The sequence below is a fragment of the Zonotrichia albicollis genome, chromosome 21 (assembly GCF_047830755.1).
Source record: "Zonotrichia albicollis isolate bZonAlb1 chromosome 21, bZonAlb1.hap1, whole genome shotgun sequence".
In the NCBI taxonomy this organism is placed as follows: Eukaryota; Metazoa; Chordata; class Aves; order Passeriformes; family Passerellidae; genus Zonotrichia; species Zonotrichia albicollis.
In genome coordinates this window covers 3,276,326-3,304,210 of record NC_133839.1, presented here as the reverse complement: position 1 = coordinate 3,304,210, position 27,885 = coordinate 3,276,326, and the positions used below count along the sequence as shown (strand labels likewise).

General features: G+C 46.9%; 1 protein-coding gene across 12 annotated transcripts in view; it reads right to left on the bottom strand.

Annotated features, from left to right (window-relative positions):
- Positions 1 to 27,885, bottom strand: part of CACNA1B (calcium voltage-gated channel subunit alpha1 B) — a 316,045-nt gene that overhangs the window by 146,216 nt on the left and 141,944 nt on the right. For all 12 annotated transcript variants that reach the window (XM_074556297.1, XM_074556286.1, XM_074556287.1 and 9 more), the window contains exons 7-8: positions 15,746 to 15,849; positions 2,004 to 2,119 (exon numbers count right to left, since the gene is read on the bottom strand). In XM_074556297.1, coding sequence (XP_074412398.1) covers positions 2,004 to 2,119; positions 15,746 to 15,849 — 220 coding nt within the window. The remainder of the gene's footprint in view (positions 1 to 2,003; positions 2,120 to 15,745; positions 15,850 to 27,885) is intronic.

Sequence of the window (27,885 nt, the reverse complement as noted above, 5' to 3'; positions counted from 1 at the left end):
AGGAATTCCCACAGGGATGGGAATTGGAGCAGAGGTTGAGTGTACATTTTATAATTTCTCCATCCCAAGTTTCTCACAAGTTCAGCTGATGATGGGCAGAGCAGGCCCCAGAGTGACACAACGCCACCCTCAACCCTGCAGGGGAATTCTCATCTCTGTTTTAGTGATGGAGATCAGGATTAAGAGACCAAAAATCACCAAGAGCCTTAAAAGCAAGACAGGATGAGAAAAGGAGAAGCCCAGAGAACCCTGCTCCAGCCACTGGGCAAGGCAGGAATTTATGTGAGTTAGAGGCTGCACCAAAGCTGTAAACTAATGAGAAGACAAATTCTCAATGGAAAGGAAAGGGAATTCTTTATTTTCTCATTCCTCCAGAAGCACAGAATGAGAAGTGGCTGCCTGAGTTGCTGCTGAACAGTCACTGTGAATAAAAGTCTGACAACACAAGTGGCCCTCAATTGTCAGCCAGTGCAGTGCTAGAAGAAATAATGGGTTTAAAGCACCACATAAACTGCTGATATTTCTATTTTACATTTCAGTTGTAAAGAGCAAAGATGAAACTCATCTGTCTGAAATGGCACACAGGAATCCATTTGAGAAATCAGCACTTCTTTTCCTCCCCATCATTGTTTTAAAAGGCCTTTTCACTTGGCTCAGATGTTGAAAAGCAAGCAAGGAGGAAATTACCCCCCATTTTCTTGGTGCTGCATGAAAGAATTGACTGTGGTTATGTCAATATATAAATATCAGCTCCTCCATAAAGCAGGAAGGTTATTGGTAATCGTTGCAGTCTGATAAAAATGCTATTTTCTGTTAAATTAATGTGTCTGGGTCCTGGTTAAAGTTGCTCACGCCTTGCAATAAAGAGCAATGTTCAGTTTCAGTGCTTATAAATCAATGTTAATATGGGCTGGGGGGAGTTCCGTGCAAGTGATCTTTGTAGCTCATAAAATGCCACTTGGGTGGGTTTTACCAGCACAGAAAGAAAGGCTGATAAACCAGCTGGGGCAGGGAGTAAATAAAGCAGAAATTACTCATGGAAGGGAACAGTTCCTCCCTGTGCAGGCTTTGGGCATTCCATCACTGTGGATGCAACAGCCTGGTCAAAAAGTGAGAAAGCAAAGCTCATTTTCTCTCTTTCTGACCAGGCTGTTGAATCCACAGATCACTTTTTATATTATCCTGTGTTAGGACAATTGCTTTGATCTCAGCAATAAAGCTGGCTCAGCTTCTTTAGTTTTGCTTAAGCCAAACCAAGATCTTTTTGCAATAATTTTGGTGCCAACACTCAGAAAAAAATCCAGCAAAACCAATGAGTGCTGGGCAGGCCCTCCCAGGCTTGGCCACACCAAGGTCTCATTCTGGAGCCCATCACTGTCGCCAGCCAGGGTCTCTGTACAAATCACAAATAGGACAGGGCTGCTGTGGAACTGCCTTGAGCTGTTTGATTTTCCAGCATCAGTCTCATTACATGGTTATGACAATGGGAAGATGCCAGCAGCTCACATCCCAGGCAGCAGACAAAGAACTTAATGGTACAACTCACTTGATAAGTTTTTTGACCAATCACTCAAAGCAAAAGCACATTGACAGTAGTTCTATCCAACCACTATAAGCACACGTACCTTTGGTTAAAACAATGCTTGCTTATTTCAAATACCATACCTGCTTGTGAGCCTTAAAACACAATGCACAGAGCTCCATTATCAAGCTTCAACCTTCCTAATATCTTGCTAGATAAACTTTTCTGTAACTTAGAGAGTAATTCTAGACAGGAATTAATACACAGACCATCGTTCTATTTGTCTTTGCTTTTCTACAGTTTAAATAATTTTTCTGCTGACCAATCTCAGGGCTGCTGCTTAGCTCTAATCACAGTTCTGCTGTCTCTGAGGCCTGCCTTTTGCAGCTTTCCCAAAACCCTCTGATTTTGTGGATTCCCACACATCACCAGAGCTCCCTTGCCCCAAAACACATCCAGGCAAGCCGGGGAGATGCCTTACCTGCTTTGAAGATCCACTCCAGGTATCCGTTGAGCTCGCGCTCGATCTGCTGCTGCCTGCGGAGCTTCAGGAACGCCCGGCGGTTCTCGACCCGCTCTCGCTCCTTGGCAAATTCACTGCGGGCACACAAGAGAGGGAAAACCCATCACAGGCAGCCAGGGCAGGTGCACAGCCCTCCCCCAGCCTTCCAGGGAGCCTGTGGAGTCCAGGATGGGAGGAGGGAGTGGAAAGCACAGCAAGGGACTCATTGTTGTCCTGATGCCTTGTGTATGCTGACCTAGAACAGAGCTAAAGAATAAAGTAGGGATTTGGGTTTAAATTGGGGATTTTTGGGTATTAGCCTCAGTGGAGCAGCAACCACAGGACAGGGAGTTCTGTTGGAGCTGGTGCTGCATTCAGAGGCCTGTGGGCCAGAATAAAGCTCTGCATCCAAACCCTCCATCAGAACTGACTCCTTTCCTTCACCATCACCTTAAAGCTTCTCCACAGAGGGAAACCTGAGGAGCAGCCCCTGTTATGGGGGGAAGCTCTATTCCATCACCAGCAGAGCTCCTGCAGGCCTGGACTTGTCTCCATGTGCCAACTGCAGCACCCAGCCAGCCCAAAGTGTCTGTGGGGTGAAGCACCACACTGCCACAGGCCCAGATAAGCTCAGGCACGTCCTATCCTGCTATATTGGTAATTATTCCAATATAAGCCAGCAGCTCCTCCCTGGCACTCAGCACATCCCCAGATCCTGCAATGTCAGCTACATCACCCTGTTTTCCTTTTCATGTTCTCATTCCTGCTTCATCCCCTACTGCCTGGGGCCAAGGACCTTCCCTCAGTCTGGATTTGTGTCTGGAGCAGGAGGAATGAGATCAGCACAAGGAGACAACGTGCATTTCATTTTCCAGGCATGGCAATGGGGGCTGGCGTCAGCACAGCTTCCCAAAGGAGGAGACAGCAGCAGTGGGAAGTTTCCTGGAGGACCCCCGAGGGCAGGAAGGACAGCAGATGAGCCGTGGCACTGCTCCCTCACCCCTCAGGGCAGCAAAGGGAGAGCTCTCCTTGCAGAGCTTTTCATCTTCTGCCAGGTCCTGTCTGGCCTGAGGACAGCAAAAGTTACCCACGACTTGTCCTTTTTATCACAACTTTATATTGCAGAGTCACAAAACAGAAAGGACCCACAAGGATCAGAGTCCAAAATCTCAAGTGGAAAGTCTGTACTTTAAAGGTGTAAGAAAATGAGGGAGGAACTGCTGGAAGTTGCAAACCATCAGCAGTTTCTGTACAGCCCAACACAGATCTCCCAGAGCACCAGTGAGGGACATTATGAGGTTAAAGCCACCTGTGCCCTCCTGCTCCCTGGAACTGGAAGCTTTGGCCACCACAGAATCCCAGAATTGTTTGGGCTGGAGGGACCTCAAAGCCCATCCAATGCCAGCCCTGCCATGGCAGGGACACCTCCCACTGTCCCAGGCTGCTCCCAGCCCTGTCCTGGCCTTGGGCACTGCCAGGGATCCAGGGGCAGCCACAGCTGCTATGGGCACCCTGTGCCAGGGCCTGCCCACCCTCACAGGGAACAATTCCTAATTCCCAATATCCCATCCAGCTCTGCCCTCTGGCAGTGGGAGCCATTCCCTGTGTGCTGGCGCTCCAGACCCCTGTAAATTCTCTTCATGTTTCTTGCCATCCCCTTCAGGCCCTGCAAGGCCACCCTGAGGTCCCCCCAAAGCTTCTCCTCTCCAGGTGCACAATCCCAGCTGTCCCAGCCTCTCCTCCCAGCAGAGCTGCTCCATCCTCTGATCTCCCTGGAGCCTCCTCTGGATCTCTGCAGCAGCTCCAGCTCCTCCCTGTGCTGGGCAGGGCTGGGGCAGCTCTGCAGGTGGGGTCTCACCTGGGCACAGGCACAGGGGCACAGTCCCCCCTGCCCTGCTGCCCACGCTGGGCCCAGCCCAGGGCAGGGGCTCAGGGCTGGGGCAGCTCCAGCTCTCACCCCCAGCACCCCCAGCTCCCTCTCAGGGCTGCTCCAGCTGCTCAGCCCAGCCTGGGTTGGGCCTGGGGGTTCTCCTGACCCAGGGGCAGCTCCAGCACTGCTGGAACCTCCTGAGGCTCCTGTGGGCCACTGCCTTGTCCAGGCATTGCTGTAGAATTTGGGAATGTCACTTCCAGGAGAAGGCAATTCCTTGGGTCCCATGAAATTCCTCCTGAATGCTCCAGAGTTTCAATTCCTTGTGTTCCTGCCCATGAAATTACTCCTGAATGCTCCAGAGCTGCTGCTCAATCATGTTCAAGACTGGAGGGTCTTGATTTAGGATCTTCTTGGTGAGAGGAGCTCCACTTGTTCTTTCTCATTTAAGGAGATGACAGAGAGGTTTGGGGAAGCTGAGACTTGTTAAAAAGAGGGTTTTCTATGTGAAATGAAATATTAATGATGTGTGTCTCTTCCACTATGTCCATCACCATTCAGGAACTGAAATATTCCCCATTTGCTGCAACTAGAAAACTCCCAGAATTTCCCTTTGAGAGCTCTTCAACAGATTTCAGAACACATTCAAAGAAAGGGGGGGGGATGATATCAAAATGCCTTATTTAATCTAAAAATATTTCAACTGAAGTTTCCCTGCCAGCTTCAAATGAAAACACAGAGAGCCCCATGGGAAGGGTTGGGAGCAGTAAATAGGCTTCCCTTTTTTATTCAGCATAATTCCCATTTATGCCATTGACTTACACAAATCTCTCAAATCACCAGAAAGGAAAAGCCTGAGCAGGAATTTTCTGCTTTCTGCCCAGTTTTACCTCCAGGATTTTTTTTCAGAGCTGGTTTTCAACCCTTTGGCCAGTTCTGGAATGTGTCATTGTGAAATACAAAGCTGTGTTTCGTGTCAGGTACATACAGGCAATGTGTGTATTTGTGATTGTGATATGTGTGGAGACTGACCATGGGACAGTTGCAAATACTAATAATAACTGAGGAAATTAAAGCATGGAAGAAGGCCTTTAAACCTATGTTTTGTTTGCAACTAACCTTAGTTGATTTAGAAGCATTGGAATTAAAGCGTTAAGGATGTTGCTTTTTGCTTATAGTTAAGCCTTAAAGAGTTCTGCAATAATAAACATTTGAAGTATAATTTTAGAATATTACTTGTATCCTTGAAACTATAGCTTTGGAATATATATAAAGAAAATATGCTTATCTCACACCTTAATAAAGCAGAGAAAAACAGTTTGAGAAAGGAAGATGAACATCACCTCAAAGGTTTATGGTTTCGACCAAGGGAAGCTGGACATCACTGTTGTGAGATTTATAGTCTCTGCAATTAAAAGGTGGACCCACATCTGGGGAGCTGAACCCCACCAGATGAGATTCATCTTTCTTCTTTCAGAAACTGGACCACCACCATCTGGGGATACTCCTTTTGGGATACATCCTGAGAAAAACTAAATCACAGTAGTGTATAGAATTGTGATGTAAAAATTGGGAAATAGAAACTGCCGACGAATAAAAATTGGGATAGAAACTGCTGAGAAAGCTTATGAGTACCCTTATAAATACCTGTAAGCCTCAACTATGGGTGTGCAGTTGGAGGGAAAACTTCCCCCACTGTACCCAGCGCTGTATTGCTCATACTTTACCATATTAATTAATAAATTGATTGCTGCTTGAATATTGGCCTAGTCAAGCTTCTTATTCATAACATCGTGATGTTTTTTTGTGAGGGTGGAGAGGTCTTGGCCCAGAGCAGCTGTGGCTGCCCTGGATCCCTGGCAGTGCCAAGGCCGGGATGGGTCAGGAGAAACCTGGGATGGTGGAAGGTGCCCCTGCCCGGGTTGTAGCTGATTGCACAGAGACAGCAGGAACAAGCAGGATTCCAGGGCAGTGCATCCATCATGGAAACCACATCCAGTCAGGCTCCTCGTGTCACATTTTTCTCCTGGAGAGTGGCTGGTTCTTAGTGTCACCAGGAAATGGATGGCTGCTGCTTTCCACCTTGGTGGGTGGAGGAGGAAAATCAATCTCGCTGTGAAATATGCACTGAGACAGCCACTCCAGGGCAATTCCAGAGCCCCTCGAGGCACACAAGAGACAGAGGCAGCTCCTCAATAACCACCAGGGTCAGTAAACTTAATAAACTAATGAAATTCTTGTAACTGCTTTATCCACGTTGGCCTTAAATTAAAAATCCTGTCACACCAACGAAGGATAAAAATCAACAACCCACAATCTTCATCCCCTGAGTGTGTGATTAACTTTGCTGTGTGACAGCAGAGAGCTGGGATGGAGCATCCTAAATCCTCCTCCTGCTTTGGCTTGCATGGCACACACGCCCAGGGCACGGCAATGCAAGACTGATGGCATCCTCAAACCTCTGCAATTCAGGTTTGCTGCTCAGAAATCAGCCAGAAACGCTTCCCACAGGCGGTGAAGAGGCAGAGAGAGATGAGACAGCACCGCTGTCATCCCTGCGCTAATAGTGCTGGTGATTAGCGACTCGTAATTACAGCACAGGTAATTAGCTCCTCATTGAGAAGGATCCCACGTTCAGATCTCAGGAAATCTCAGACTCCACACAGCAGAGCAGCCGCCATCCCCGGAGCTGAAGTGCTGCTGAGAAAGCAGCAGATCTTGGAAGGACTCAGCCTGCCACTCCTGGAAAGCAGCTGAGAAGAACTTTCGGAATTTCAAGTCCTCAAATTAACATAAAAAAAAAAAAATCCAGTGAGTTTTAGGACTGGCTTGTTCTCTAGCACGAGTACATCCAAGAATTGCATAAAGTTGGGACTGGATGGCAGTGACACCTCACGGGACACAGGGACAGCCAGTCCTGCCTGGATGTGGGAAATCCAGGACTCCTGAAATTCCGACCAAAAGCAGAAGCCATTTATTGTTTACCTTGCACACATTTTTATAGATTCTACAAACTACTAAGTACACAATTCTTGATTGGTGCCTTTGTGTTGTTCACTCATTTTCTGCCTGCATTTCTCACAGTATGTGATTGGTTACAGTCCAGGTTTTTCACAGCCCTCTGTTATCCAGTTCTTGCTGTCTTGATATTCTGTTTTTCAGCCTCTTCTTTCTTAATTCAGCACAATTTATGTTCCAGTAGCCTTTATGAATTCCTGAGGCTTTGATAACAAACTCAGACGCAGGCTGGCTGCACACTATGGCCTAACCCTTGCAAATACACTGCAACACCTGGAGAAACAAGGATTGATAAAGCAGTGGATGGCAGGTGACACCTGAGGAGCCACAGGGACAGCCAGTCCTGCCTGGAATAACAAGAATTCCATAAAGCAATGGATGGCAGGTGGCATCTCAGGAGCTGTCACTGATATTTTCTGAAAAATCCCTTTGCCAAGATTTTTCTCCTGAGAAGCTGAGAAGCCTCAGAAAAGTAATGTAAACAATAATTATCTGATTGCTTGGAATGTGGTTTAGAGGTTGCTTACCAACAGGTGCATCTTTGATTGGTTCCACGTGAATTGTTTTTACTTAATGACCAATCCCAGTCCCAGCGTGTGGGACTCTCTGGTCAATCACAAGTTTTTATTATTCATTCTTTTCTAGCCTTCTGATATCTCCTTTCTCTTTCTTTAATGTAGTTTTAGTATATGATTTTCTATAATATAATATAATGTAATATAATATAGCATAGTATAATATGGTACAGTATATATATATAGTATAGTGTGTATATATATACAGATATAGATATAGATATAGATATAGATAGATAGATAGATAGATAGATAGATAGATAGATAGATAGATAGATAGATAGATAGATAGATAGATAATAGCAGTACAATTTCCAGCTGCCTACATGACCCAGAGCTGGGAAGGTACAAACCCCAGAGGACAAATCTTAGCTGGCACTTTGCACCCATGAGGGCTGATAACAGAATGACAGGTGAGCAGTAAAAACATGGATTTATTCCCCATAACATCAGTTCTTTACCACAGCAAGGATCAGGAAAAGTTCAGGATGAGCTGACTTTGATTATTCTCATCCACAGACAAAATCCTCAGAAATCTGCAGGCAAAACTAAAAATAATTTGATGCCTCTGACTTACTGCTCTGAAAACATGAATAGAGAAGAACGTGGTGTATTATTAAATCCCTGGTTTCAAATAGTTTAAAAATCAGGACCAGGTCACTACTGAACACAGGCAAAGCATCTTGATTGGAAAGGCCCCATGGGACAAGAAGGAAGAGCATGGAAATGCACCTCATTTGGGCAGGGAAAAACCTGAGGGAGGTGAAAGGAAGCCCATCCATGGGGCACAGGGAGAGCACACTGAAAACTGCTGGAATGAGAGGAAACCAAACAATGGATTCACCTGAAAAGCCAGAATTTTTTTAGAATTCCTTTGTGCTGGTGACAGTTGGCGCCTCTAAGATAAGTTTTACTGCAGTTTGCTGAAAAGTCTGAGTTTATTAAAGAAGGAAAGCCGAGAGGGCCTGAGCTGACAAAACTCTGTGGCTCCTCAGCCACCCCAAGAAACACATTTTTGTTGCTATTTCACCTGGAGCTGTAGTCAGCCAAGATCCCACTGGGAAAGGTCCAGACTGAGCCCAAAGAGCTGCTTAACCTATCCCAATGTCCAGTGCTGAGGAATAAGCACTGGATCCATCAATCCTGCACAGGGAGAGCTGCTCCTGCTCCCTCCTCATTGCTCTAAAGAGAGGAAATGTCATCTCTCCTCCAGCAGCTGATAAGGGATGGGAGTATCTGGAGAGAATGATCTCTGAGCACCCAGTCAGGCTTCAGAGTCTCTTTAATCACTGCAACAAGAGCTTCAAATGCAGGCCAGGGATGGGAAATGTTCTGTATTTCTGGAGAGAGAAGGGAACAGCACGGAGGTGAAGCCTTCAATCCATCTTCCTCCCTCCTTTCCTTTGTCTGTCCATTCAGCTTGCGCCAATTTGATTTTGATTCCTCTAAATCTGATTTGAGAACTGCAAGTGCCACAGCTGGGCAAACCTGGCTGGAAGGAGGCACTGACAAAGGGAGAAAAAGGAGTTCAAAGCCCCATTTATCTTCTTGCTTCAGCCTGCTGCAATTGAGGATGAACCTCTGGTTCTGTTTAAGTTTCCACTCCCAGGACAAAGCAGAGGCCCCATGAAATTCAAATTTAGGTCTCCTCTGTATCATTTTTGTATTCCGGGCTTTGATTTCCATTGTGGCTTAAGAGAAGGGCAAATAAAGGAAGTGCAGCTCTCCTGGACTAACCAAAATCACAGAACCCACATTCAGCAGGATCAGTCACTGCTCTCTGTCCCTCCAGCAAGAAACCAGGGAAGAAAAATTTCTCCCTCATTTCATGTTTGCAATGATGGCTTTGTTAAAAAGGGTGATGAGCAAAGAAAAAGGGAAAAAAGAATTCTGCTTTTTTCTTCTCTTTCGCCTCCCTTTTAAGCACAGCCTTGGAACAGACTAAAAGCAAGGAGGAAGCCAGAATCTCAGCTCTTTCCATGATGCAGCTCTTCTGCTGCAAATAATTAACACCAGGCAAAGTCAGATCACAGCAGGCACCAGTGCACTGGGAACAAATGAAGGATTGTCTCTGTAATGAGAGGAAGGAGGACACAAGAACACTTTGCCATTGTGACAAATTAATCAGTGCCGCTCTCCTCCAGCCTCTGCACGTCTTGCAGGCAGAGGTTTTATGATCTCAGTCTGGCAAAAGTCCTCAGGATGGGAAAACGTGTCATGAAATTCAGCAGGGCAAGCAGCTGGGGTCAGGGAGGTGGGGATGGGGCTGTGCTGCCTCTCGAGGAGCTGCTCCAACACCACAAAACCCTCAGTGACCCCGGGACAGCAGAGACACAGAGATCCCCCAGGGAGCCTGGAGCACAGCACGGGGAGGGTGTACAGTGGGATCAAGCACCAGACTGCTCAGGAAAGGGTGAGAAAAATAATAAACCCCTTTTTCCTGTCCCTTTTTCCCTTCCCCTTGCCCCCTCGAGGTGCCAGCACAGCTGGAGCTGTGTCCCCTGCCAGGCTCTCACTTGCACAGAGCTGCTGCACCCATCCCAAACATCTCCCCAGACTCTCCTGGGATTTTAGCTTTTATATTTTCCATCTATTTGTAGCCCTGCAGTTCTTTAGTGTATAATTCCAAACTCCACACTCAGTGTGAGCTGCTACTTCCCCATTTGGGGCAGACACAACAATTCCTCTCCAGGCCTACAATCAAGGACACCTCACTGCCTCAGGCCCCAGAGATGGACACAAAAGTGAGTTTGGGGGGAGCAAACTTGGGATAAATGACTTCATTAGCTGAAGCTGTAATTGGCAGATTAACCCCAATATGCAAATGGCCCAAAATTATAAAAGTGTGAAACCTGTGACCCATCATCCATTTTGGGTGTAGGCCCTGGGGGCCTTTGCCTGCCTGAAATGTACCTGAAGGCCTTCAATAAATATAACTTGGTTTTAATTCTCTTTATTTTTCTCTGGCCTCTCTTTTTAAGTAGCCTGAAGAAGGCATTACCTGCCCCAGGTGATCCCACAAACCACAGGTGTGGCACACCCAGGACAGAGCAGTTCTGTCACAGTTCTGCAGTTCTGAAAGCACAGCCTGGGCCTCACAGAGCGGCTCCAGCTTGGCTCTCACAGCCAGATGAGTAAACCCTGGCAGCAACCATCACTCTGCACTGCCTGGGCTGGAAATACCTCAGGCTTCACCATAAATATTTGAGGACATGACAAGCAGCATTTTTCACACTCCAGAGGCGCAGACTCCCAGGATCCCAATGCATCACTCTGGGAGCGTGGCCTCTCTGGCCAGAATTCCGGCTGTCTCACCACCCTCAGCGCTCCCCCCGCCTGGGTCTGTGCCAAAAAGCACTTAGCCTTGAAATAAGTTCAATCATCTTCCTCCCAGCATCCCAGGATAACGTTTATCCTCTTTGCATTGTGTAATCCAAAGCATCAAAACAGTTCAGCAATGTATTGTGTGGCATCATGCAGCTCATTAGCAGGCAAAATTAATACCCGAGCTGTAGGAAACCCCATAATCCCAGCAGGCTGTGGGAAATGCTGGGAGCTGGGAGGGGAACAGCAGCAAGAGGAGAAAAACAGCATTGAAGGGGCTGCTGAGGGAGAGAACACCAGGAAGACAAAGTGGGGATGGGATGGGATGGGATGGGATGGAATGAGGATGGGAATGAGGTTGGGCTTGGGATAGGGTTGGGATGAGGATGGGGTTGGGGTGGGGTTAGGTTGAGGATGGGGATGAAGATGGAGTTGGGTTTGGGTTATGTCGGGGCAATGGGTCCCTGGCCAGGTAATAATTGACATAGATTTAATGTATTTCAGAAGACTATTAATAATCTTTTTTAAGAAATCCATACTTTTATACCTTGTTTTTTACAGGTGTTTTTTTACAGGTTTTTTAATTGGTCCTTTACTTAAAACACCATCACCACTGGCTAATTAAGAAACCATGCTTTGGTGAACAAATCTCCATAACACATTCCACATGTGCACAACAACAGGTGCAGCAGGTTAAGATAAGAATTGTTTCTCTTTCTTTTCTCTGATCTTCTCACAGCCTTTCCCAGAAAGGCGTGGGAAAGTTGGGTTTCTCTCTGTGGCCAGAGAGCTGCTGCCACAGGGGCTGGGATGGGGAAGGGGTTGAGGATGAGATGCCCAGTCCTTGGGGGCACAGGGCAATAAACCAGAATTAAATCAGAAAAATATTCACTGTGAGGCAGCACTTCTCAACTGCATGTGGGGTTTTTTCCCTGCTGGCTGCAAACCATGGGCAGAGTTCAATTAAAAATTCCTGGGGATCATCCCAGGGTGTTTTGTGGCCAGAAGGGAAGCTGTGACATCCTAAGCAGCAAATGAGCCTGTGTTTGAGGGATGCAGGAGGGCAGCTGGGGTCAGCACCTCCTGCCATGGCTTGCAGTCAGAACAATCTCGTGGTGCCACCAGAGGCAGCCAATCTTTGTTGTTTTGGGGTTTTTTTGTTGTTTTTTTGGTTTTGGTTTTTTTTTTTTTGGTTGAAAAGTTGTATTCCCCTGTATTGCTACCTAGATCACAAACAAAGAGTTTACAAATGATTTAATAAAGCCAACCTCCCACTGCAGTCAGCACAGAAAGATGTTCCAAGGGAAATACATTATAGACACAAATTCCTAAATATTTTAACCACTGCAGTTTTTCCATTCTTAGAAAATGCCACCTCAATGTTTGGGAAGTAAGGTGCTCCAGCTTTTGAAACAGGGATAGATTCACCCAAGGGCCTGGAGGGATGAGCCAGAAAAACTTGAAGAAGGTGTCAAATCTTCTAATTTCACCTGGTTTACAATTATTTATTTTTATCATTTATATTTTCCCCTTTTTTGTGTGTGTCTGTGACTGGGGAGTCACCCAGCACAATTCCCAGCACATGGATGGGCAGAACACAGCCATGCTCTGAATTCCACAGGTCACAAGCAGAAGGAAATGAGCTCCTGGATGTTATTGGTATCAAAAGGGAGAGGAATTTCTCCCTGCTCCTGCTCTTCTGGCCCTGTGCAGTCCTGAGCTCCCAAATCAGCTGTGACACAGAGCAAAAGCTCTGCAGAAGGAAATAATCTGTATTTTTCGGCTCTACTGAGTTCTGCAGGGCTGCTGAGTTTTCTTGGTTCACAGAAAAATCAAGAATCAGGGAAGGAAAATAGAAAGGGGAGGAGTACAAAGTGAGGAGCAGGGAGGAAAATCCCCTACAAGGGAAATAAAACCATTGCTCCAGAAGATGCTGAGTCGTGCTGGAGAGCCCCAGATATTGCAGAAAAACCAACCAAACTCCCTGGATTTCAGGAGCTGCTTCAATCACAGCTGCCTTGACCACTGCACCACTCCAGGAAATCTCAATCCCCCTGGAAAACAGCACAGAATTCCCTGTATTTCCTGTATTTCCGTGACACAATTTCTGTATTTTCCAGTGCTATCCAGCCTGACAAGGAGGAATTGATCCCAGTTTCCCCAGTTAGAGCCCCACCTTTGGCACTGGGGTGAGCAGGTCGAGCCCAGCATCCAGCAGGAATCCCTGAGCTTCTTGGATCCAGCTGGGGCATGAGACTGGGGCTCATTTCTATGTTCTGTCTTTTCCAAACTTCCACATCTCCCATCATTTCCCTGCCTTTGCTGCTGCTACAGAATCATGGAAACCTTCAGGTTGGAAAAGGCCTCTAAAATCAGCAAATCCAACCATCAGCCATGGCCTCAAGTGCCATTTCCACAGATTTTTTGGAACATTTCCAGGGATGCTAACACCCTGGGCAGCCCATTCCAATGTTCCCCAAGCCTTTCCATGAAAAAAACTCTTCTTATATCCAACCTAAGCCTCCCCTGGCACAACTTGAGGCCATTCCCTCTCATTCTGTCCCGTGATTCCAGAAGAATCAGCAGAGAGGGGAGGTTGTTTGTTCTTCATTTCAACTCAGGTTTCATCTCTTGTTGCACATTTTGGGAGCAGGTGATTCTGGGCATCCCAACAGGGTCAGTTTTCCAGAATTTCCTCAAAAAAAAACCCAGGAGCCAAACCCACTAATAACTGGTATCTGCTCAGTGTTGATATGGATTCACAAATAATTCCAGAAAAGCAGAAAATTCCATCAAGATTTATGACAGAACTCTGCACAGTTTAGGAGGAAGCTCCATAATTTGTTGTCATTTTTGATTTAGGCAAGGCTGGATGGGGCTTGGAGCAGGAGCTGGAGCTGATGCTGTCCCTGGGATGTGATGGCTTCATGTCCTTGAGTGAAGCTCTATCCTACGGAAATCAACTTCTCCTTGTAGAAACCCAGGCAAACAATAACTCCAGATTAAATTTCTCTTTTTTTTTTTCCTTTTTTTTTCTATGGTGCTGTCTGGGCTTTTGGCTGCAGAACACATTGACACAGACTCTGCTTTCTGAGGGGCTTTCCTTTTTTCTGGAGTCTTCCTATCACTCCTCCATTCAGATATAGAATCATGGAATGGTCTGGGTTTAAAAGGACTTTAAAGCTCATCCCATTCCACCCCTGCCATGGCAGGGACAGCTCCACTGTCCCAAGCTGCCCCAAGCCCTGTCCAACCTGTCCTTGGACACTGCCAAGGGGCAGCCACAGCTTCTCGGGCCTCCCCATCCTCACTGGGAAGGTTTTTTATACATTTTATACCTTTTTCCTTCCCTGCTCAGCAGCTCCAAGCCCACCAGGAGCCCTGTGTTGTGATGTTTATTTCCTCAGCCTCTCCCCAGGAATTATTCCAGGCGAGGACGTCAAACCACTCTGTGAAATAGAAATTAAAGGCTCCCTTCTGTGAGGAAGATTTTCTCATCCTCACCACTAACAAAGGGAATCCTGCACAGAGCTGTGTTTTTATGAGGAGATACACATTTATATAATATTCATATTTTGCCCCAAGCAACAAGAGGCTTTCAGGAGAGTCAGACACAGGTCTCCAGCTCCTGCTCACCAAACCCCTTTGATTCCAGCACAAAGGAAGAGCAGCCTGCAGGATTTTGGGTTGGTTTAAATCCCACTGTGGAACAAGGTAGAGGAGGCACCTAATGAACCACACTCAGCCCTGCTGGGGTAAGCCCTGAAAATCAGCCATCAGACAAAGCCTCTGCTACACCAGGATGGCCTATAAATGGATTTGATCAATTACTAATGGCTTTGGTCAGTTATTGATCAGTTATAAATGGATTTGATCAGTTATTGATTGTGATGATTATTCCTGCACTGAAGGGTGTGACACAGCCTCACCCACAGCTCTCTCTTCTCCTCAAACACCACTGCACTGCTGCCCACAGCCTGTGCTTTGAGAAGAAAAATAATAACAAAATAATACAAATCAGAATTGATATGTTCTTTGGAAAACACTTTCCTTTCTCCAGCCACTGAAAAAAAGAAGAGGAAAGGTGCAGCACTAAAGGGCTTTTACCACACAGCAGCCACAACTCATTTTTATTTCCCCTACTGCCAAGAGGCAGGAAAAAAAATCCAGATTTTAATACATTTCTATGATCTCAATCACCTGCATGATCTAAGAAGAAGCTCAGTGCAGAATGAGGTGCCAAAGTCTGAGAGCTTTATAGTCCTGGAGTGTGTTATTTCCAGATCACATCTCCCCAGATGCTGGGAATGTTCCAGCTTCAGACTTGACACCTTGATTCCTACAAAGGTCCAAACCCAAAACTCAGCTGCTGCAAACACCCTATCCTTGGCTGAACCCTGGGGTTTGAACATCAAGGGATGAGCATGTCCCCAAAATACAGATATTGGCTCAAACAGGCAGAGATCAAACAAACAAAACAAGTCAACAAAAAAATCAATGCAAGAAAACAAAAAAAACCCCAAAAAATCCCAAACCTGAGATCTTTTAATTGCCTTGACTTTGAGCTTCCCCAGGCTGCACAGTAGCACCAAATGCATTATCCACATTTCCATGTCCCATTCCAGCATTCCACACCAGCAGGTCCCTGATGGCATTTCAAGGCAGCACAGAAGTGTTGGCTGCACTGCCCCAAATCAGTGTAATTCCACAAATCTGGATTCAGAATCATCTCAGTGCAGGGTTTTTCACCAGCCTGTCCCTCCCCATTCCTAGGGCTGTACAGAAATATCCCCCTACAAGGACAGGACAGTGTGGGATGAGTGGGAAGGGGACACAGCAGGATGTGTCACCCATCTCTCTCAGTAATATTCCCCCATAATAACATATCTTCCCTTTTAATACCCAGGTGGGAACAGAAATTCAGAGTGCCTTACCCTGATAGGACGCCCAGCACCAAGTTGAGCATGAAGAAAGAGCCAATGATGATGAGAGGGATGAAGTAAAGCCAATTCCAGGTGTTTCCTGCAGCGTCATTTGTCTGGAAACAAAGGGAAAAGGGAGAGACAAACACAATTATTATTTCACCTCACAAAGAAAACGCCACACAGAACCTGTAGGGCAGACGAGATTCCTCTTGGAATTCCATAAGAGTGTCCACCACTGATGTCCTGGTCAGTCCTGCTGTGTTCAGCAGCTGAAATTCCAGCCAAAGAACTGCTTGTCCCAACATCCACACCTTGGTTTTTCCTCAGCTCTAGTGGGGAGATCCCTCTGTTATCTGTCAGTGACCTGGTGAGGGGATGAAATTCACAGGTGACACCAGGCTGGGTGGGATGTGCATGTGCTGGAGGGCAGGAGGTCCTGTAGAGGGTCACATCATGGGGTCACACCATGGCCTGAGGGTCAGCAAGGGTCCTGTCCTTGGGTGACAGCACCAGGCTGGAGCTGGAAAGATGGGAAAGGCCCTGGGGGGCTGTAACAGTGTCTGGACATGAGCCCAGGTGTGCCCAGGTGGGCAAGAGGCCAATGGCACCTGGGCTGTCCCACCATGGTGTGTCCAGCAGGAGCAGAGCAGTGACCACCCCTGTGCTGGGGCACCTCAAATCCTGTGTCCAGTCCTGGGCTCCTCAAGAAGGACCTTGAGGGGCTGGAGCATGTCCAGGGAAGGGGCTGGAGCCCCAGGAGAGGCTGAGGGAGCTGGGAAGGGGCTCAGCCTGGAGCAAAGGAGGCTCAGGGGGCCCTTGTGGCTCTGCACAGCTCCTGACAGGAGGGGACAGCCAGGGGGGTTGGGCTGTGCTCCAGGGAACAGGGACAGGAGCAGAGGGAACGGCTCAGGTTGGGCCAGGAGAGGTTTAGATTGGATACTGGGGGAAATTCCTTCATGGAAAGCATTCTCCAGCCCTGGCACAGAGCAGTGCTGCCCAGAGCAGTGGTGGAGTCCCATCCCTGAGGGAATTTGAAAGCAGTATAGGGAACATGGTGAGTTTAAAAGCAGTGCTGGGGGAATGATGACCTTAAAGGCCTTTTCCAGCCTAAAGAATTCCACAGCTCCAGGCTGACCCTGCTAGAGGACCAAACCCCATTTTTAGGTGGCCTAACCCTGTGCAGGCTCCCTGCTGCAGCCTCCTCCCTCCCCAGCTTGTCTCTAACTCCCAGCACCTCATTTCCACCTGAACAGAGCCACTCCAGCAGGGAACCACAGCCTTCCCTAAAGCCAGGCTGCAGTTCAGCCCAGGATCTGCTCACACCCAGACAAGGAGTCTGCAAGAGACCCAGGATCTGTGGAATGCTGGAATTCTACATTGCTCACTCAGCACCTCCTGCCAGCCAAACCCACCCTGAGCAGGCAGCAGTGGCAGATGAACAGGAGGGGAGGGTGCTGCAGTTTATGACAAAGTTTCTGCATTCATCAGCCATGAGGGAGCTCTTTGGGGAAGTGCTGAACAGGAAAATGCCACATGGCCATTAACAGAATCCCAATGCTGAGGAAAATGCAAATTCTTCTCTTGTGCGGGAAGAATGCAGCAATCTGAGGATCTGATGTTGGGTGGAAGGAAAAGGAGAAGGGGAGCAAAAAGGAAAGTAAAGACCTAAACACATTCTTCTCATCCTTCTCCCTCCTCCCGCAGAGGGTAAAAAACACCAGGAACCCTGAGCTCACCTCCCTGCCCAAAGGCAGAGCCTACAGAGAAGAGCTCAAACACCACCTTGCAAAAACTGCATTAATTCTGATATTGGTACTTTAACTCATTATCATATATATATCTTATATCTTATTATAACTTATTATCTGTGATGCTTTCTGGTCACTCTTCCCAATCATATTCCCAAGAGTAATTTTTCTTGTAGGATTCACAGAAGGAAATGCTTTAAATGTGCTTTACCTAAGCCATGCATGTACCTGGTGCCACCTAAAAAGTCTCTGTATAAGAAGTCACCCAATAAACAGGCAAAGTCTGCATCACAGCATTTCTGACAGGTGATAACATTTATTGCACTGATACAAGAAAATTCTTGCATTCTCCTTGTCCTTCTGCAGAGGGTAAAGAAAACCAGGAACCCTGAGCTCAGCCCTCTCCCCAAAAAACTTCCTTCAAACACCAACTAGCCAAAACTGGGTTCATTCTAACTGATATTGGTGCCTTTAACTTATTATCTGTGCTGCTTTTGGCCAGTGTTCCCAACCATATTTCCAAGAATAATTTTGCTTGCAGGACTCAGAAAAGGAAGCACTTTCAATGTGCTTTACCTCAGCTGTGCATGTACCTGGTGCCACCTCAAAAGTCTCTGTATGAGAAGTTACCCAATGAACAGCAAACCTCAAACTGTCAGAGTGTTTCTCACAGGTGATTTATAACATTTATATATCAATGCAGAGAGCCCCCAGCCAAGGAATAATGTGCTCTGACTCCATCATTCAGAAGGCAATTGCTTTATTAAGTTCTATTATATTACACTATATACTATATACTATGCTACTAAACTATTCTATACTAAACCATACAATACTCAAGAAAAACCTGTGACCCTTTCCACACAGTCACAACACAGCTTTGACCCAACTGGTCAATCAGTCCAAACAACCATCAGCAGAGTCCAATTAGCAGACTCTCTTCACTAAACAATCTCCATAACACATTCCACATGTGCCAAACAACAGGAGCAGCAAGTAGAGATAAGAATTGTTTTCTCTCTCTGAGCTTTCTCACTGGGAGAGGGAATTATCTCTCTCTGTGTTCAAAGAGTATGTGAATATCACAGTTTATATATAACATTTATAGCTCTGACAGAAGTAAGTGCCCCCAAGGTTTGTTAATAGGGTCTGCACAAATCCTTCCTCCAGGATCAAACACGAGACCAGCATCTCCCCAAATAGCAAACACCTCTCAGGAATGGCTGTGTCAGTTGATCAGTGACTCAGAGGAGAGGAGTGGGCACTCAGCAACCTCACCACAATCCCCTCTGCTGAAGGTGAGGGACAAATGGATTTAAGGAGAAACAGCCCAGAGCAGAAATGCAGGGATGGCTCTGAGCTGCCCAATTAGGGTTTTGAAGGCTTTTGGAATAGCTGACATCCCACCCTAATTCTTCATTCCCTGGTTTAGCTTTCCATTCTTCTCTCTCTTTGCTTTCAGCTCTCTCTTTGCCCTGTTCTGCCCTGCATCTCTGCAGATGGGCTTGGAAGGCACAGGGAAACTCATCCTCAGTGCTTCCTTCCCAACATGAGGGAAAAAGGAGCCACTGATGATGACAGGGATGAAGTAAAGCCAATTCCAGGTGTTGCCTGTGGCATCATTTCTCTGGAAACAGAGAAAAAGGAGGAGTGGGGAAGTGTCTGGGGAAATTTTATATTTAGGTGCTGGGTTTTTCAGCTCTTATCTGGTCAATCAAACATCATTGGTTGCAGCAAGCAGATCCCATCCAGGGAGGGCTCAATGGTCCCTTCCAGCTCAGGACATTCCATGGTTCTGGGAGGCTGGGAATGCCATCAGCAGCCAAGGGGGGCTGGAGGAGGGAACAGATGGGAGAAGGGAAAAGCACAGAAACATGCAAAGGGTTCACTGCTGCCAAATGATCATTTATCATTTATTTCTCCATTTGAAGCTCAAACTTGGCGACAGATCCACAATTCCATGCCACGATCAAAGCCCTTAAAAATGAAATGTGTTGAAATACAACCAATTACCCACCCTTCCCTAAGCATCTGCTGGGTTACCTCCTGCTCAGGGCAGGGCCTGGCTCTGTTTGCTCTGCCTCACTCTGGACAAATTCCCCTTTGGATATGGTGACAAACACCAGGGAAAAGTGGTGACAATGTGCTCCTGAGAAAGCAGAGCTTCCCTGGGTGTGCAGCACCTTTCCCAGTGCTCCCAAGTGTGACTGATGAGTAATGTCATGGTTGACTCTCACAATTAAAAGACAAATATCCTATATATTTGTCATGGTTAACTCTCACAATTAAAAGGCAAATATCTCCTGTAAGGAGACGTTTTATAGATTCATAATTGTGTTTTATAACAATTTAAAGGCAATTATCCTGTATATATGTTAGGAGAAGTTTTATAGATTTATAGTTATGTTTTATCACAATTAAAAGGCAAATATTATGTATACATGTTAGGATAAGTTTTATAGATTTATAGGGTTTTTTTTATAGATTTATAGTTATGTTTTATCATAATTAAAAGGCAAATATCATGTATATATGTTAGGAGAAGTTTTATAGACTTACAGTTATCTTTTACCCCCCCTTGCATTGTTATCAGGGGTTGCCTGGGTTTGGGACATTTGGGAGGGCTGGCTTGCTGCTATGGCAACACCTAACCTTCAAAAAAGCTGTCAGGAAGTGAATTCCACCACTGGACAGTGAAGGAGGAGTCGATGGACAGAACTTTGGGGAGGCTAAAGGGTTTTTAACCCTTTAACAAAGATGACCTTTTAACAAAGGTGAAACCTCCATTGTGTGGGTCAGCACATGGTGGGAAAATCCTCTGCTCCCCACATTGTAATAATGCCTCTATTCAGTCTTCTGTAGTATTTTTTGATAAGGTTTTAATAAACCTTTTAAATATTCTGGAAGTGACTCTCATTTCTCCCACAAGTGAGCTGGAGCCCAAGCACAGGGTACAGCCCCAGCTCTGCCACAGGGAAAGGCTTTTAATGACTCAAAACCTGTTTGGTGCCAGGAAAACCAAACTCCTTTCCCCAGGGAAAGCCCCAGAGTCTCACAGGCAGCTCTGTGTGCCCTGAGCCCTTCATCCACAGAGCCACTGAGCTCCAGGCTCGCTCATTAGGCAGGAGGAGCCAAGAGATCAAATCAATTTTTATGTTCCAGCTACAACATTTCACTGCTGTAATGTCTGGCAGTCTGTCAGTGCCACTTGTGCCTACAGAGATGTAACAGGAGGGCAAGAGAAAATAAATACTCAACACAACCGTGCCAGAATTACAGCCAGAAATTCAGGAGGGGCTCACAGGGGGGTCTCACACTGCTCCTGAGCCTTCTGGTTAAAAACAGCCATGGGGCTCTTCACAAACACCCCCTGAGCAGTGCCCACACCCAGCCCCAGGAGTGCCCTGGGCACAGAAAGATCCACATCCCCTAAATGTGACAGCACAGGGCTCCCACAGCTGCAGAGAGGGAAACTGAGGCAGCTCAGGGGCACTTTCAGGGCCACAGTGGTGTCACCTCAAACATCTACAGCCCATACAGACTCTGCACTCCTGGAGTGCTCTCCCTAAAATTCTGAGCTCTGCTCAGCCCCAGCTGCTCCCACCCCTGACCTGGCACTTGTAGAGGGACACACCCAGCATGGTAAAATACCGAAATACCCCTGATACCTTGTGCAGGCTGGTCTAGAACAGAGGCTGGACAGAGATAAAGAATAAAGCAGGGATTCATTAAAGCCTCAATGGATCCACCTTGGGCAGCACAAGAGCCCAGCCAGGGCTGCACCCAAGATAAACCAAATGGCCCCAAAATGCACGACCGGGCATGGGGTCTCTCCCTTTGATCATTCCACTCCATTTGCACCTTGCAGTTCATTGTCCCATTCCAGCTTTAGCCCAGGCAGTCCCACCCTGCTTGTTTTTCTCTCTCCAGCCCTTGGTGTTTGTGCTCTTGGGGCTGAGATTTGGATCATTTGTCCTTGGTGCCCAGCTGGAGCAGGAATTGTTTTGTCTCCCTGCTCTGTGCACAGAGCTCACCATCCCCTCATGTGAAGCTCAGACCCACACACTAAAGCAGCACAGAATGTGAAAAACAGAAAAGCTAAAATCTGAGGTATCACTCAATCCCTAAATCCCCAAAGCATCTCTCCAAGCTGTTCCAGGTGACTCTGCTCCATTGGCCATCCTGGAGCTGCTGTCCCTGTCCACAGTTGGGTGTCACAGGTCAGCCTTTGTCTGTTCTCTCCCGATTGATGCCTTTTTGGGATATCTAAAACCAGAGGCCAGACAATATTAAGACAATAAAAAGAAGGAATATATATTGAAGGGCCTTCAGGTACATTTCAGGCAGGCAAAGGCCCCCAGGGCCTACACCCAAAATGGATGATGGTTTCACAGGTTTCACACTTATAAGTTTGCTCCATTTGCATATTGGAGGTTAATCTGCCAGTTACAGCTCCAGCTAATGAAGTCATTCACCCCAAGTTTGCTCCCCCCAAACTCACTTTTGTTTCCATCTCTGGGGCCTGAGGCAGTGAGGTGTCCTTGATTGCCAGGTCTGGAGAGGAACTGTTGTGTCTGCCCAAAATGGGAGAGCAGCAGCTCACACTGTGTGTGGAGTTTGGAGTTACACACTAAAGAACTGCTGGGTTACAAATATATGGAATATATAAAAGTTAAAATCCTAGGGGATTATATACACTGTATTGGCTCTGAGCCCCCAGGGGCTCTCTCCACCCTCTGTGCACAGCACTGGTGTCCCCAGGCAGTGACAGCACAGCCAACCCTCGGGGTGCAGGGACCTGGGGGGAAATTCTGGCAGCTGTAGCAGACTCAGAAGCCAAAGGCTGCTGTCCTGCAGGGGATTAAAGCCCTGAGCTGCAGAACAGGGCATTCCCCAGCACAGCACACAGCACTTCCCAGCAGCAGGCCTTTGTAAGGTGTCCAAGAGCAGAGCAGGGCCGGGGTTAATCCTCACTCTGTGCCTCAGGCACACAGAGCTGCTCAGGCCCTGCTCCCCCTGTTAACACTGTGTCTGGTTATTAATTCATTCCAAATACCCTTTGAAAGAATCCAATTGAAAGCAGCCAACTGCTACTTGCACTGTGCTGCAGAGCCCAGAAATGCCCTTTTATCCCCTCTCATCTCCTGTCCTGCAGCTCTGGCCATCGCCCACCTTCCCAGGGCTGCTCCAGGGGACATTTCCTTATCCCTGGAAGTGCCCAAGGCCAGCTTGGATGGGACTTGGAGCAACCTGGGATAGTGGGAGGTGTCCCTGCCCATGGTGGAGGTGGAATGAGGTGAGCTTTAAAGTCTCTTCCAGCCCAAACTGTAGGAGCGTCAGGGGGTAGGATGGTGGGGATGGACAGAGACGAGAGATTTCTGAAGCCTGGGCTTGGAACTTGGGGTTTATTGCAAAGGGCCTGGGTGCAGGGCCCTGCTGGGAGCTGCCAAACACAGCTCAGAGTAGGCCGAGAGAAGAGAGGGGCAGAGAGGATGCGAGGGCGAGAGAGTAAGGGAGTAAAAAGGATAAGAGAGCAAAGTTCCCATTCCAATACAATAAATCTTCTTCTGTGTTGAATATTCTGATTCTCACTAACCAATCTAGTACAAGATACAAATCCTATAGCATTTACATACAGCCTATAAGAATCATTACATCACCATACTGTGTTACATTTTAAACCCTAAAAACTCCTCTTTGGGCCCCTTCTGCCAAGCTGTAGGGTCTGCTCTGACCCTTGGGCCTGTCTGCAAGCAGAGGGTGTTGTTCCATCAAAAGGGGATCACCTTCAGCAGCCACACCATTGTTTTGCAGTTGTTCAGTGACTGAGGGATCTCAAAGCTTGCTTTCATTTCTATCTTGCTTATAGTTTCCATATTCTCAAAATCTTTTGCCAGACAATCATATTTATAAGGCTTTCCTGTTTCATCTTCCCAACACCAAACCATTCTGGGATTCTCATTCCTGTTGCTTCTCTCTGTTCCAGCCCCATCCCATCCCCAGGAAATTCCAGAAAAGCCTGGCCTGCTCCAGCATCCTTCTCCCAGCCCATCCCCATCCCCTCCCTGGCTCCCCAGGGTCTCTGCCTGCTTTTGGCTCTTGTTCCCCATCCCCAGGGAGCCTCAGGCTCACGAGATCATCCCCAGCTCCCACTGCTGGCTCCATCAAAGGGAGCAGGAGCTGCTTTGGGAGGGGAAGGAACATCACATAAAATAACCTTTAATGTGAAAGTCAAACAATTAAAGGGCTGCCATGTAAATGTGTCCTGACTCAGGGTCAGTTACAGGACTTAATTGGACAGATACAGCCAAACACCACAGACCATTTGTTTTTACCGTGTTTCTAATCAAAATACAAAATAGAGCACACCTAGATTTACTCACAGAATCTAATCAATGGCACAGCCTGACTTATTCAGGGCAATTAAAGGCTAATATTCCCTTAGTTAAGTGTTTTTGCATTGAGAACTCTCAGCTGTCTTGGAGAGATGAACTCTCTTCACCCTCTGTCTGATTTTTCACAACTCTCTTCCTCACCATTTCTGGTAATTAGCAAAGCTATTTACAGGTGATTTATTTCTATCTGCTCCTATTCTTACATTTAAACGAACACAGAAATTACTAAGAATAAAACTAAAAATATTTCAAGCATGTACAAGAGCACCTGCCTTACGATGAAAGCAGAAGGAGAAAAAAGCCTTTTCTTTTAAAAAAGGCTTTCATCTTTTAAACGTTCTGCAGCCTTTCTGACTCAGAAACACCAGTGAGCCCTGCACTGAGGAGTCTCTGCTGCAATCCCCACCCTCCCAGGAGGTGAAATGGGGTCACAGCCAGGGGAAAGGTGAGCTGCTCCCACCTTCCCCAGCAGGGCAGAGAGAGAAATCCCAGTTCTCAAATGCTGACCTGTGGATGCTGAGAACTGGTCAGAGACAAAAGTCAGATAAACTTTCCCAAGCATTGCTCTGTGAAGTTTTGTGAAAGTTCAGAGAAGGAATTAAAACAATTCTTGATCTTTGCAGATGGTGCTGTTTTCCCCTAAGATATTTCCAAGAGTGTGTTTTAACCTGGCTATGTCTTCTGTGAGAAACACCCCTCAGCTGGAGGTTTCCATGGCTGGAAGTGGGATGGACAGAATTTCAGGAGCCTCTAAACTTCATGTGAGGTCCAGACAACAGTTTGAGACTGGAGATACAGCCTTGAGCTGCACCAGGGGAAGTTTAGGCTGGGAATTAGGAAAAAACTCTTCATTGAATGAGGGATTGAGTGCTGGAATGGAGTCCATTGTCCTCCATGGAGCACTGTCCCTGGAGGGGTTTATAAAACACTGGATATGACACTCAGGGCCATGGTTTCATTGACAGGGTGGTGTTAGGACATAGGTTGAGATCATCAAGTCCAAAGGTGTTTTCCAGCCCAATTCTGGGGTTCTGTGATCTGATCTCCCCATAGAGAACATTATACCTGTGCCTTTATGGGGAATTTGGACACCAGGGAAGATCCCATGGCAAAGAAATCATTTCCTGAGAGCCTTTTGGGATCTGATCTCCTCTGAGAGCACATCATACCTGTGCCTTTGTGGGGATATGGACACCAGGAAAGATCCTAAAGCAGAGGAAGTATTTCCTGGGAGCCCTCTGGGACCTGATCTCCTCCTAGAGCACATCATAACTGTGTCTTTATGGGGAATTTGCACACCAGGGAAGATCCCATGGCAGAGGAAGTGTTTCCTGGGAGCCCTTTTGGATGGGGTCAGCAGCTGTAGGAAAAGCCCTCAGAGAGTCCCCAGTGTGTCCTCTCCTCACACCAAAGCCCTGCCAAAGCCTGAGCTCTGGGAGGAGACCCCAAACCTCTGCACATTGACACTCAGATCCCTGCTCCTGAGAGGTTCCTCTCTCTCTGAGGTCTTTGAGCTACTCCACTCCTCCTTTTCACCTCCACACACACCTCGACCACCTCCCCCTTCAGGATTCTAATTTTCCACCTTTCATATCCTCGGACAGGACCCAGAAAGTACCAAAGAAGAGTTAAGGGAGATATAATTCCCTCAAATAACCAATCCAGAGCTGGGCTTTCCTCTGAAAGCATCCAAATGCATAAAATCAAGACAAATATGAGAAGACTCTGGGTAAAATCCTCAAAGCTGGCAGCATTTTAATTTTGCACAATAGCAGTAGATGTAGGAACACGTTTTAACTGTAGTTGTTGCAAGCAATATTAATGTTAATTCAGCCAAGTTTAAATAGAAGCAAATCCTCCCTTTTGTTTCTCCCCTTCTGCAGAGCCAGGGAGGCTGAAAAAGCAAAACCACTGCTGTTTTATGCCTTGATCCAAAGGCTTATGGCACCAATATATCAATACATAAATATGCTAACAGGGTTTCTTGATAAAAAATTCATTCTTTCCCCAGCTAGCATGAACTCACTCAGCTGCTTTATTCATGAGCCTGCCTCGCACTGGGAAAGCTCTGCCACTGTCAAAAATAACAGGCTGGCCAAGGGACTCTACCTCTTTTTAATGCTTTTATTTTGATTTCATAGCCTCTCCTCCCTTTCTTTTATTTTTAAACAGCTGTGGGCTTGAATTATGGATGGAAACTCAGTTCAGACTGCTCCTGGTGGGGACAGGTGAGGCACATTCAGGGTGAGGAAGGGCAGCCTCTGCATGGAACTCTCCAGAGGAAGTTTTACCTCAGCAAACATCTGCCCAGCTCCTCTCTGAGCCCCATGGGGTGCTTATCTGGAAGATAAGGAGGATTTCAGGCCAGGCTAGATGAGGTTGGGAGCAGCCTGGTCTGGTGGAAGCTGTCCCTGTCCTCAGCAGGGAGGCAGGAACCAGCTCATCTCTAAGGTCCCTTCCAACCCAACCCATTCTGTGATTCTCTGAGGATGCATTTCACACATTCTACCGCAAATCTAACAGCCACAGAGCTCATGACACCCAGTAATTCCAGCATTTCACAAAATGGGACTCAGGCTGGGGCGCTGCAGGGGCAGCAGGTTCAGCCAGCAAAACCCCAAATATTCTGATTCCCACCCACAGTGCCTCAGCTCCCCATCTGCAGGGTCTCCTGAGCACACAGGGCTGGCATTTTCTGGGAAGGGGCCCAAGGAGAGCACAGGAGCTCTTGGGTGCTGCAGTTGGAGGAAGCACCTTGAAAAACAAATTCTGCTGCTGAGCTTGGAGTTCTTATCAAGCACAAATCATTCATCGAGAGAACTCCTGCGTGAGTCAAGCTGCACTTGGAGGAAATTCAGCACTCCCTGGACTGGGGTTCTTATCTGCAAAGGCTTCAGGTGTCTGAAGAGCCAAAGCTGTCCCCCAGTGTGCTCTGAAAGTCATGAGGAGGGAGAAATATCCCTGGGTATAAATGTATAAACACAGACAGAGATTTAGAGCCCTGCTCTCTCTGGCTGCTCAGGCACACAGGAGATTTCCTGTGTCTGCATCCAGACCCACACAGAGATTTGCTGGTCTAGTGAGTAGATGCAGAATAAACTTTTCCAGCCACTCAGCAGTCCCTGGGCCCTGCAGCCCCTTGGTCAGCAAAGACACAGAGAAATTCCCAGAGCAATCCAACAATCCAGCATTTGCTGGCTTTCAGCAGAGGAAACTGTGGGGCAAGGCCCAAAATTATGTTGTTATTGCAAATAACAACAGCCCTAAGGATAATGCACAGGTCTCCTCATCATCCTCATGCAGATCCAGACTCTTCCTGATTTTCCCTGTAAACATCACCAGCAAATGTTCCCAAGAAGTTTCCAGCAGCAGAAAATTGGCTGAATGAATTAAAGCCTTGATTCCATTGTATAAAATCATAACCAAGGTTTGTTGCACACCTGCATTCTCCAGCAGAGGACTGGCAATGAGCACAGTATCGATTTATTTCGGTTAGGCCAACTTCTCATTCTTATCTTCTAATGAGACACCTCCAGCAGTTCAGCTTTTCCTTAATTATGAGCAAAAAATATCCTTGTAAATAAATGTACGGCTCAGGAGCTGGAGCTGAGAGCTCAGTTCTGCAGAACTGAGAGCACAGCAAAGCCCCCAGGCCCAAGAGCCCTTTGTCAATTCAATTCCTACTCAGAACAAGATTCCAAAGGTCTTTTATCCCTCCCATTTCCCTGCTTCAGACAAAACAGAACAAAAATCAGTTGGGCATGATCCTCTTGGCTCCATCTAAAGACATTTCATAAGGTTTTCTGAAGATATTTTAAATAAAAAGGACTCTGCTCTAGGAAAGAAAAGGGTTTTTCCTAACCAAAAGCCTTGCCAAGTTGTTCCAAATTTGAATGAGAACTGCCTGTGAAATTCCAAATTGAAGTGTGAAAATATTTACTACAGTTTATACTCATTAAGCCTGTAAAAAATGATGAGCCCAGCTCAAAGCCGCACCTCTCTGGGT